Source organism: Cyprinus carpio, chromosome B24, assembly GCF_018340385.1.
Source record: "Cyprinus carpio isolate SPL01 chromosome B24, ASM1834038v1, whole genome shotgun sequence".
NCBI lineage: Eukaryota > Metazoa > Chordata > Actinopteri > Cypriniformes > Cyprinidae > Cyprinus > Cyprinus carpio.
This window is the reverse complement of record NC_056620.1, coordinates 20368337-20381148: the sequence shown is the minus strand read 5'-3', so window position 1 is coordinate 20381148 and position 12812 is coordinate 20368337. Positions and strand designations below refer to the sequence as shown.

Here is a 12812-nt window from a genome sequence, read left to right as displayed (position 1 = left end):
AACGAAAAACAAATAAAAGTATTAGTGATTTATTTTATAATAGTGACTGGGATTTCCAAAAACAGCCAAAGCCTTCTTTTATGACCATCACAGCTATATAACGTGTAAATTGATTAAGTTTATTTTTTAATTATAATAACAAAACAGTATTTTGAGATTATTATTATTTTCTTTATCATTTTTGTATTCAGAATCATTCATTTAAAAAAAAAAAGATTCCTTTCATGGAAGATTTTTTACTTTTGCATATTTTTTTTAATTCAATGTATATTATTTTATTTAATACATCTCTATTCTGTCGTTATTGTGAATAAATTTGTGTCGAACAATTTTACATCTATTGCTTTGTTTTGTTTATTGTTTTGTAAAAAAAAATAAGTAAAAAGAAAAGTACAGGATAAAAAGTCATTTGTGTTAAAAATATATTAATTTTTTTTTTTTTTAAATCTATTTTTATGTTATATCAAAAATTCCGGTTAATTATAGTTTTTTTTTTTTTTTTCGTTGTTGTTGTTTGCTTTTCACATTTAGAGCTCATTTCACTGAGGCTTTTATTGGTTATAAATGTGCTGCTTGTCACAGTGGGCGTGGCCTATAGAACAGAGGAAGTACAGATGAGATGTCAAAAGCATTAGAGAAGCTGTGCAACCAAAGTTACTGATGCATCAAATCCAATGAATGTAGCTCGAGTGATTCTTGCTGTAGTTTTCTGCACCTTTTTCACAGCATCTTATTTCACAAATAAATACAAATACAATTTCAAATATCATAAACATGTCTCAGTGAAATATATATGAAATTGCCCCATGAATTATATTCTATTATGAAATAACTTTTCTTAGTATTTTAAATCAGTTTTTGCAATATTAAATAAAAGCATTTCATTGACCATCTCTGTGTTTTTTTCTCTTACTTTCCTGCAAAAAAAAAAAAAAAAAAATTAAATCATAGAACACATAATCATTATTACATATCTTTGTCTACATGACGTAAAAGAACACTAAATCAAAATACCAAACAAAAACAGAACACCAGGAGTTCTGGTGTGGGTTTTGAGGATCTGGTCTGGTGTGGCTTCAGGTGGTCTGACAGAGGCGTCTGTAGTGCGGTAAGATCTCCCGCTGTGGCAGATGCAGTTTAAACTCGAGCGCCACCAGCACAGGAAACTCCAGCGATAACAGTTCCCTGCGATTCAGCCGCAGTCGCTCCTCCAGTCTCTAATGGACATCCAGTGAGAAACAAATCAATCATTGATTGAATTAGAAATTCAGAGAGCAGATATAGATATCACTGAGCTTTACGTACATCTATGAGGTGTTTGACCTCTGGCCTCTTGAGGTCATTGCTTATTTTGGCAGCGAGGAGGATACAAGCTCCGGCGCAAAGTTTACGATTCTGCTTGTCCAGTTTACCGTGCAGGGCGAGCTTTTCAAAATAGACATAAGCCATTGCAATCGCAATCCCCCCATACCAACAACCCACCTCTACTAACATACTGATAACTCTTTTCAGACTGAGAATGTCACAGTAAAAGAAAACAATACATCCAATTAGAATGCTTCTAGATATCAGTATTTTTAAGTTGGGTAACTGGAAGTCTTTACCTTCTGATTTTGCTGAGGGTCAGCTGAACATGTGGAAACTTATCACTGAATGTTTCATTCATGTCTTTCTTCAGGTCGGACAGCTTCACGTATTCAATGACCGTTGTCTGAAAAAGGAAGAAAATGCTTCTTATTTTGAACAGTTTCAAATGCTGCACTTCATCGATGAGATAAAAAATAAAGGTTTTAGGCAAAGATCATTTTCATGAACTTTTTGAATGATTTTCCCCCATAAGCAGCATTAGTATATTTATTAAACAGGTGTGAAACTGTCATAAAATGTTACTATAACATTATAAACAAATGATGTTCCTGTATGACAAGCTTCATATGCGTGGACTGATTTTGCTCTCACCATTAAAGATGGAAAGACTAGCACTCGTTTGTGTTTCCCACAAGGCCACTGTGGATCATCCAGAAGATTTGGGTCATAATCATCAATGTTTTTCCCTTTGAATTCTGCATGTTAAACAAATATAAGGGATTTCTGGATTTTTTTTTTAATTAAAAGCTAAAGAAATATATATATATATATATAAAGTAAGTTGTTCAGAAAAAAAAAAAAATTCTCATCACAAAAAATCAACATGCTTAATAAAAAAAAAAAAAAATAAAAAAAAAAAAAAAAAAAAAAAACAAAAAAAAAGATTTAAAGAGAAGAAAAAAAACATCAGAAAAAAAATAAAAAATTATCATCATAAAAAAATAATCAGCATATTATTACTAAAAAAAATTATTATTATTATTATTAATTAACAACTTCTAACAAATAATAAACAAAAAAAAAACAAAATCTCAAAAAAAAATCTCAAAAAAAAAAGTAAGTAAATAAGTAAATAAATTAATCAATAAATATACATAAGGGAATTCTGGAAATAAAAAAAAAAGATTAAAAGGGGAAAAATCTGGATTTTTATTTAAAAAAAATGTATATTTATATTAAACTGATTTTACTTATAAATTCATTCATTTTTAATTTGTGAACTGCTTTTACAATTGTCAAACTTTTTTATTTTATTTTTTTAAATTCTTTTTACCCTAAGTTATGTCACTTAAAAACACTAAATATTAATTTTTATTTATTTAAATAAGTACACAAGACAGCAAGGTGAATTTGACATGTGAAGATGTAGTTCATCCTCACTAACCTCTCTTTTTTCCCGTCTGAGCGAGGATGTTACATGCTGAACTCAAAACACACTGTGACCCAGAATGCTGTGCGAAGACGTCAGCGCTGCCGCTCAAAGCATTAGTGTGAGACAGAAGTTTTGTATATGACACTGTCTGACGGTTGACAAACCAAATATTAGTTAGGAAACTTAGAATCCAAAATAGACCAGCTCAGTAGTTTTAATTTCAAGTGGACCTCACCTTACCCTTGGCTCCAGGTTCAACAGCATCGCGACCAATCACAGCTTCTCTGCTGAAGTTCTTCTGATGGCCGCAGTCTAACCTCTGATCTGGAGACAACATATGAGTCTGAGATGACCTGTATTCAGAATCTGATGTAAATAGAAGCAGGACTCACTTGTTCTGGCTGAAGTCTTGATAGCGCAGGACAGAAAACATCCCGTATAGAGCTCTTCTGGCACTGATCAAAACTATCCTACAGGAACATAAACATTAGACAGTTTATTACCTTTTTTTTTATTTTTTTTAGAATGACTTCAGTGTTTACAGAGCTTTCCCTTTCAATGGCATTCAGACGTCAAATAATTTTTTCATCCATATCTACCTTTTAATTTAACACTTTTTAATCTGAATTAGTGGTTTGAAGGATTTTTTTAAAGTTTGTGTAGAAACCCTGTCATAAACATGTGCTGTTCTCCTCAGAAGAGCCACTCGATCCTGCTGTTGTGTCATCTGTGGTTTCAGTCCAATTACGCAGATCTCACAAATAAATTATATAAACACAATTATATTCACACAAATCTACTGGTCTGGAAAATATTGAATTATTTTGGTATCTCTAACAAGTTCTCGATGAAGACTTTGAAGCTCATGTCCACAACCTGGTATATTTGAGTTATTAGTGTTGTATTAGTTAACATGAACTAAAAATGAAAAATACCTTTCATTAATTTTTATTAAGCTTTTATTAATATTTGTTACTGTTAATTACATCAGCGTTATATCATGATACTATTGCAGTTTTTATAGATAGATAGTTTGAATTAGTTTTTATTTTTCTGTGTTCTGTTTTCATTTTAATTTTAGTTAAAGTTTTAGTCATTTTTTATGTCTATATAGTTTTAGCTATTGTAGCCTACTAAACTAAATGAAACTGAGAAACGTTTAGGGCCTACAGCTAGCTGAAATAAAATAAGTTTTTTTAATTTTAATATATATATATATATATATATATATATATATATATATATATATATATATATATATATATATATGACGTTTATTTTATTTCAGAACTTTTCTTGAGTTTTAATTAACTATAATAACCCTGAAATTGTGCAGTCTTGCCATATATTTGTTACCTTCCATTGCGAGTATCATGTTGTCTCATGTTTTTGATGAAATGAACTCGTCTGCTGCTTCTGGGTCGTACAACACTTGTGAAAAACTTACTGTAAGAAAACATAAATGAAAAAACAAATGTACACAGTGCTCACATTTTCAAATCCGTTCTGTTGAAAAACTCATTTGGGAGTATTACAATAGCTACGAGGGGGAAAAGGGGAAAATGCCAGACCTCTGAAGCTCTCGAGAGATGTTCACTTTGGATTCAGTGTCCAGAAGAGATGTTCTGACTTCACACTCCTCTGCACTGGGCTGCTGTTCTCCTGAAGCTGTTTGTGGTCGCACATCTGGAGCAGATGTTAAAAGAGTGAATCTGGCCTCATCCTCAGCCTCCGCTGCTTTTCCATCCAGTGAGATGTTGTTGAGGAAAGAGAGAGCCGCCTGCCTCTGTCTGCGATCCATCTCAACAGGTAAGAAAACCTGACAGAAAGTGCTGCTCCCAGCAGCTGTTAACACAGAGAACGCCCTTCTGAAGTCACACGTGGGTTTCCTCACAACACAGAAATAGTGTAGGCCTAACTGGTTTGCTTCAGGGAAAAAAAAACTTTATTGGGCATCAAGTAGTGACCAAAAAGTACCAGAAATTTAGTTTAACCTCATGTTGTGTTACTGTAAATTTGACCAGGAGTGGAGTTTCTTTTATTCCGAAAATAAAACTGCTCACAGAGTAGGATTTACTAATAAAATTTGCTCCATATTCTACTTATTTTTTTTTTACATTTTACATATTATATTTGATCTATTTATCAACTCGTTTTTGAATGAAAGTATTATTTCATAATTCAATTTTTAGAATGACTTCAGTGTTTACAGAGCTTTCCCTTTCAATGACATTCAGACTTCAAATTATTTTTTCTTCCATATCTATCTTTTAATTAAACACTTTTTAATCTGAATTAGTGGTTTGAAGGATTTATTTAAAGTTGATCTAGTCTGTGTAGATAGAAACTCTGTCATAAACATGTGTTGTTCTCCTCAGTGGACAAATGTTTACTCAAAACTGGCATAAGCTCAGAATTAATCAACTTCAAAAAGAAACAAAACGTGTAATATGTGTAACGTGTAATAAACACGTAATATGTGTAAAGTGTAATAAACACAATACGTCTAAATGATTAAATGTAAATGTAATAGGAAGAAAAGTTGACATAAAGATTGAATCCAAGATTTGGTGATAATATAGCATAATCAGAGATTTACAAGCAATTTTTAAAAGCAACGCCAGTCTTTTTTGACCAGGAACACTAAATTAGATCAAGTATTTTCAAGAGCACAAGAGCTCAAATTAAACAAAAAATGTTCTTACAATTCCAAAATCATATTAATATTACCATTAACTATAAAGGCCTAAAATTATGCACTATTCAGAATGTTATATGCCGAATAGAAAAACTTTATATAAATTATATTAATGTATAAAAGGCAAAAATTATTGTCAACAAAATAATTAATTTCTCCATCCTGTTTGATAAATAATTTTGCTACTATAACTTAGCACAATCCTATGCTTGGATGTACTGAAAACAAATGCACTTTCAAAAAAAAAAAACAATTTTATTATTATTTTATTACAGGATAAAAGTATTTTTTACAAATGAGTCAAAATCAAGTGTACGAAATGTCATTTACGCAGTTCTTCTCTTATAGACAAAACAAGGTTTGTTTATTACTCAAGGTCATTTCATAAAATCTAAGGACATTGAATTACTCACAGATGAGACATGTAAATAACATAAGCAGCTATAATTCAGCACATGAGCAGACAGAATTGCATATTCATCCATTTAGTTCCAGTGTGGTTTTTAAATCATATCTGAACTTCTAACGGATGCACTCAGTGCTGATGTTTTTGTGACTTGGCTTTCGGTGAGAACATGGCGAGGTACGGACGTCTCCTGCGTATGCGCACGTCCGGCTGGTCGTCCTCTTTGATGTAGCCTGTTGAGAGCAAAGAATGCCGTCTTAATGCTTCAGTGACCAAGATAAATTAATAAAAGAAACGTGTCATTCTTCCTTTCACAGGAAGTCTATAGATTAAAAGTCTCATAGTCACTGTATGTGCTGGGAAACAATGCATCTGTACAAATGTAATGTAGCATTATTAGTGTTATATAGTACATTTCTGCAATTAGTCAAAAATGCACACAAAACACAACACCTCTCCACACACATCTCTGTTTATATGAAAAACACACCCCACAAAATCTCTCTAGTGAAAGGAAGGATGTATCTAGCTATAGCGATGACGTGAACAGGAAGACAGTTTTTTCTGTCTTTCTTCTTCTGGAAGGTCTGCATAGTACTGAAACAACAGCATGCTCTTAATTACAACATTGTTAATGATCAATGGTATCATTATTTAGAAGAAGGAGATAAATCTGGTCATATAGTGTATAAACTGGCTCACATTTTCACACTCTTTACAATAGTGGCCTTTCAGTTTTCTCCTTTCGTCTTTCTTACGCACAACATCCACACAAGCAAAAGACTTATCCCTGGAACAGAAGCAAAACATGTAGAAATGTCTTTTATGAATCATTTTATTTTGCTATTCATTTTATGATTTGAAGCATTTTTATTCATTTGTTTTGTGGACTTTTAAGACATTATTTTTTTTTAGCACCATATGCATTTGAAGCTATGCAATCTCTTTGCAGTTCTTTGCATGGACAAAACATTAAAAATACTTTCAAACCAAGGTAAAACTTTAATATAACTAAACCCATAAAAAACATGTTACCTGGAATAAAATAAACATTAACTGAAATAAAGAAATATTTCAGGTAGTTGCCAAAGTAACATTTCAACTTGATGTACTAAAACTAAAACCTTAATTAATTAATTAATTAATTAATTTAAAATAAGTAAAATAAATAAAAACAATATAGACTTATTTACAAAACAATAACTTATAAATAATGAAAATTCATTTAAAACTTTCTAAAACTTAAAAACTTAAAAAAACTATAATGTTATCTCAATGATTTAAATGTATCTGTATAATTATTTTCACAATATAAGTCTTTCCAAAGCAGCTCAACAAGAACATTTATTATCAATAAAAGCATCATATATTACTCACCTGCTAGATTTATTATTGTCGGACGTCACTCGTTTGGGGTCTGCAGGCCGGAGGAATTCATCTGAACAATCACAGTGTGTTTGTTAAAAAAGTTGAATGAAAATGGACAAAAAAAAAAAAAAAAAAAAAGAAGTAGAAAAAAAATAGTGGAAGACTAGAAAAAAAAGTTGGAAATGATGAAACGTTACCTGCTGCCACTTGTTCTTCCTCCTCATCATCTTCCTCTCTCTCCTCCTCATATGTACCGTCTCGTTTAGGATCCAAACTCTCTTCCTGTGGACACGACTCATATTCTCCGTATCCTGTCTTATCGAAGATGTCAGCAAGGCTGTCGTTTGCCTTCTGCCCGATTCCTGTTGATCAATCACACGTAGATGATGTCTAGAGTTGGTTAAGACATTACTCTGAAGAAACAAGATCTGTTGTTCGTTCATGTAATACCAGTGGTTTGGGATTGTCCCATCCTCTTCTGGCCTCTCAGAAGGAGACTGTGGCTCACAAACGTGCAGTCAGTGTCCACCGTTTCTATGTCTGCTCTGGCCTAATGCAACGTGGGGAAAAATGTCATATTTTTAGATTTTTGTTTTAGTGACATACAGCTAAAATAACCAATTGACCAGGATGGGGTCAGGTTTTGAAAGAACTCTCTTATGCTCACCAAGTGGCATTTATTTGATCAAATATACAGTAAAACAGTAATATTCTGAAACATTATAACAATTAACAAAAAATTACAAAAATAACTTTTCTATTGTAATATATTGTAAAATGTCATGCATTTTTGTGATCAAAGCTGTATTTTCAGCATCATTACTCCATTCTTCAGTGTCACATGATCCTCAGAAATCATAGATGGTAGTTGTGTGGCTTCATATTTTTGTGGAAACGGTGATGCATTTTTTTTTCTCAGACTTCTTTGATGGATAAAAAAGTTCAAAATAACAGCATTACTTTTAAATTCTTTTGTAACATTATAAATGTCTTTGTTGTTGCTTTTGATCAAATGGAAAAAAAAAAAAACTTGGTAGCATAAATGGTAGCATAAATATGTACCTCTGGGTGAGGAGAGCTCTCCGTATCATACTGATCCAGATCAGCTCCTGGATCAACACTCCAGCTCTGATCTGTGACAAATATTGACCAAATAATCAAAAAACATCAGTAAAACATTCAACCTGAACTACTCCAGAACTATTAATGGACACTGTTCATTATAGATCTGTATTACCGTATGGAAAAGAAATGTTTTGGTTCTGAAGAGAACTTTTGCGAGGCGTGTGCTGGTCCAAACATTTCCTCTTCTTTGAATCCTACAAACATAACAGTTCAAACCAACTCAAGTGTGTTTTAATTTTATGCATTTCATGTAAAACTGTTTTCAAATGGCTAAATCAGGTGATTTGCTGTATTGCTGGGGTCTGACTGTGTCTAACCGTTGTTTTCTGATTCTTGTTCTGTATACGGTTGTTAGTTGGAGTGGAAGCCAACATCATCCCCTTGATTTCGGTTTCATCAGGATCATCCAGGCTGGAATCAGAAATCTCTCTTTTCCTGCCATCCGTCTGTTTTCTCTTCACTTTAACTGGCACACGTGTGCTGGTGTTTGAAGGTGTGTGGGGAAAGTCACCTGCAGGTGGCTGCTGCTCTCGAGAACCCAATGTATGGCAACGCAAAACAGATGGCGATTCGTCATTCTGCACTGCAGTGACTCTGGAAAAAATAGCTACTGTTATAAAGTATTTGCTCCAGATACCTTTCGGTCATTATTAAGAGCTCAGAAGGAAGCTTATTTGGATTTAAGAGTGTCTCTTTACATGTTTGTGCAGTCATGTGACTCGGGTTGTTGGTTTTGTTCAGTGTGAAGATCATCATCATCTTTATCATCAAACTGGAGGGAAAACACATTTGACACGTGAACACACACTTCTAAACACTGCCAGTGTGGATAAACAGAGGCTTTCTGTATATAACTAAGCATGGTCATCTTCAAAATGCACAGCTGAAATTCAATCTAAAAGGCATTTTGGGATATAACACATGACTGAGATTGTGTCAAACTATTGATGAAGACCAGGCAGAACCTGTTCTGGACAGACGTCCATCCGGCAGGTCTCAGGAACCACAGTCCTGAAATGTTTCTTTGTTTGAGGCTCTAAAATAAAAACACATTCATGTCATCCTTACAGAGAACATCATCTGAAACATACGGCTTCAAAAGAAAATGTACATTTTAATTCATTTAAGTCTAAAATATTTAACACATGCATATTTGCATTTGTTTTAAGAAAAATACCTTTAAACTCACATTGACTGTTATCTTATTGGTTATGGTTAGACATAATATGTATGTATTAATAATATAAATTCTAGATGAAGATCAGCTCATAATACCTGCAATACAAGTGACATCCATTTCACATGTCTCAAACACAACACCTATGAGCACACACAGACCTCTCTCCCCTGCGCCCTGCAAATGCAAACAAATTAAAATTTTTATATTTAATTTAAAATAATTATATTAATACAAACACACACTCATGATATACAGTACAGACCAAAAGTTTGGAAACATTACTATTTTTTAATGTTTTTGAAAGAAGTCTCTTCATCAAGCCTGGTTTCTTTGATCAAAAATACAGAAAAAACAGTAATATTGTGAAATATTATTACAAACTTAAATAATAGTTTTCTATTTGAATATACTTTTAAAAAAATAATTTATTCCTGTGATGCAAAGCTGAATTTTCAGCATCATTACGCCAGCCCTTCAGTGTCATGTCACATGTAACATCCAGTCTATCACTGATCATTTAGAAATCATTCTAATATTCTGATTTATATGAGTGTTGGAAACAGTTCTGCTGTCTAATATATTTGATGAATAAAAGGTTAAAAAGAACTGCATTTATTCAAAAATAATAAAAAAAATTCTAATAAAATATATTCTAATAATATATTTTCTTTACTATCACTTTTTATCAATTTAAAACACATCCTTGCTGAATAAAAGTATTGATTTTATTTAAAAAAAAAAGAAAGAAAAAAAAAAATTTACTGACCCCAAAATTACTGACCAGTAGTGTATATATTACAAAATATTTATTTTTAAAAACATAGCTTCTTTTTTTTTTTTTTTTTTTTTTTTTTTATTCTTCAAAGTATCCTAAAAAAGTATCACATGTTCTGAAAAAATATTAAGCAGCAGAACTGTTTCCAACTTTGATAATGAATCATCATATTAGAATGATTTCTAAAGGATCATGTGATAATGATCCTAAAAATTCAGCTTTGCATCACAGAAATAAATGATAATTTAAAGTATAATAAATTTAAAAACAATTATTTTTAAGTTGTAATAATATACACAATATTACTGTTTTTTCTGTATTTTTGATCAAATAAATGCAGGCTTGATGAGTAGAAGAAACTTCTTTCAAAAACATTAAAAATTAGTAATGTTTCCAAACTTTTGGTCTGTACTGTATATATATATCAAATAACCAAATTAGTAAATAACAAATTACTTTCAAATCTTTTTCCCTTTAAAAAGGGAATATTGGGAATTATGAATGAAGGCCAGAAGCCTTTTTCTCTCATTTTCAATTTCTCATGAGTGTCTTACCAGGGTATGAGAGTGATAGTGGTGTCTCAGCGTAGCGGACGTGGCTCTGCTCTTTCCGTCGTTTCATCTTGCTGGTAACAGGTAAGGACAGCGGACGGTGAGGAGAGTCTGGGATCATCCCCTCCTCGGCCTCAGAAGACACATTCTGCGGAGAACTAGACACACATACGGAGACATCCACTAAAAACAGACACTCATGTGATGCACTTTATCATTACAGATCTCCAGAGGCATTTTGTCATGTTTCATTTGACTTTGAGACTCACCCGGGCTTTCTAAGTCGCTCCAGCTCAAGGCTCAGTTTCCTGTTTTCATCCCTCAGAGTCTTCCTCTCTGCCTCTAAGCTCACCCACACACATGACAGCAGATGGGTTGATAGTAACAGAGGTGTAGACATTCCCTCGCAGTTGAGACACAATACCACACATAATAATAACAAAACAAAAATGCTCACCAAGTTCAGAGATGACAGACAGATTCTTCTGATTAGTATCTTCAAACTCAGTGTCGGTCTTTTTAATCTGCTTCTCCGTCACAGCGCAATGGTCACATGGTCCAGAACGCACCCTAAACACAGAGACAAAAAAAAAACAGCAACTCAGGATAAGATTAGGGGAAAAAAAATACATCATGTGTTGCTAAAAAGGTAAAAATGTCCTTTTCAGAGCACCTGTCCTCCAGCTGTCTGATCTTCTCCTGCAGGATCTTCTGCTGTTCTCGTAACTGCTGGTTCTTGCTGTGAAATTCACCCAGTCTCTGAGCGTCTCTGAGAAGAAAGCAGAATTATCACAGCTAGAGATCATATCTGACATTACAGAATACTCTCATCAAAAGAAAGACCCTTCAAAAATTTTTAATGATCATCAATTATCAGTCTATAAATTAAAAGTCACTAAACCAAACTGATATATAAAAAATCTTCATGGAACTTTTTAATTACATGTTCTTATACAGATACATACATATATATATATATATATATACATATATATATATATATATATATATATATATATATATATATATATATATATATATACATACATATATATATATACATATATATATATATATATACACAGTAAGCCATATATACAGTAAGCCTTAAACTTACAGACAGCGCTCTTTCTTCAGTTTGGTTATTTTTGCCTGTAATTCTGAAAATGAAAAAGCAGATGTCAGTGCAAAAGCAAAAACATATATTGTTTTCAATTGATTAGACTTTATTTTTTTTATTATTATTTACCAATGAAAACAATGCATTTTTTTATTCTAATAAGTTAGATATATGCATTTAAAAATAAAAAAGAGCTAAATGCATTTTTAAACATATCTGATGATGTTTTAGATATCTAAATATCTCATTTTAAATATATAATGCATTAGTAAGGTAATGCAACTAGCAAATATCATTTTAGATCCAGAATCTAGAGGAAGAGAAAGCTCTTGTACCTTGCAGAGCAGTGTCATGGATCTCTCTCACAGCATTCAGCAGATCCTGGAGTTTCTCTCTGGAGTCTGCAGATGTGCTGGAAGCAGGGCTCAGGTCTGGAGCACTCATCCTCAGTCAGTCGATCAGACTCCTTCTGTCTGCTCACTTCTGAACACAAGCGGTAACCAAAGAAACTCGACATAAAGGTGGCATCCGCTATTTCACACAGCTGACGGCTGTTCACATAACGACATCATGCGCTACGTGTATCCGAGCATAAGAATAAAACAAGGCAAGTATATTATAAATAGAAATGCGCGTATCACAACTCCTGAAATTTCTGTTCCATTTCGTAAATATTCGGAATCGGATTCCGCGCCTCGCGGAGCATTCTGGGAGTTCAGCTGCGGCCAATCAGAAGAGCGTTACTGACATCTAGTGGCCAAAACTGCATTAAGCACGAAAAATAGATATACTGTACTGTGTCTATTGTATTATATTATATTTTTAATATAATAGGTAAATAAATCGCAC

At 32.7% G+C, this 12812-nt stretch overlaps 2 protein-coding genes across 2 annotated transcripts; both read right to left on the bottom strand.

The window, feature by feature from the left end:
* Positions 1-1559: 1559 nt before the first annotated feature.
* LOC109092861 (CDK5 and ABL1 enzyme substrate 2-like) lies at positions 1560-4607 on the bottom strand. Its single transcript, XM_042752115.1, has 4 exons — positions 4312-4607; positions 4097-4186; positions 2753-3210; positions 1560-2063 (listed from the first exon to the last, which is right to left on the bottom strand). Exons 1-3 carry the CDS (start codon positions 4539-4541, stop codon positions 3129-3131), a joined length of 402 nt encoding a protein of 133 aa, XP_042608049.1. The 5' UTR covers positions 4542-4607; the 3' UTR covers positions 1560-2063; positions 2753-3128.
* Positions 4608-5688: 1081 nt separating this feature from the next.
* On the bottom strand, positions 5689-12670 carry rbbp8 (retinoblastoma binding protein 8). The gene is given in 19 exon segments (XM_042752220.1): positions 5689-6077; positions 6296-6374; positions 6376-6441; positions 6547-6634; positions 7222-7282; positions 7410-7574; positions 7663-7762; positions 8275-8345; positions 8450-8531; positions 8655-8931; positions 9036-9109; positions 9303-9373; positions 9613-9691; positions 10827-11001; positions 11113-11185; positions 11301-11413; positions 11517-11612; positions 11961-12003; positions 12299-12670. Coding segments are annotated over 19 exon segments (1926 nt in total). The 5' UTR covers positions 12408-12670; the 3' UTR covers positions 5689-5973.
* Between the last annotated feature and the right edge of the window lie 142 nt (positions 12671-12812).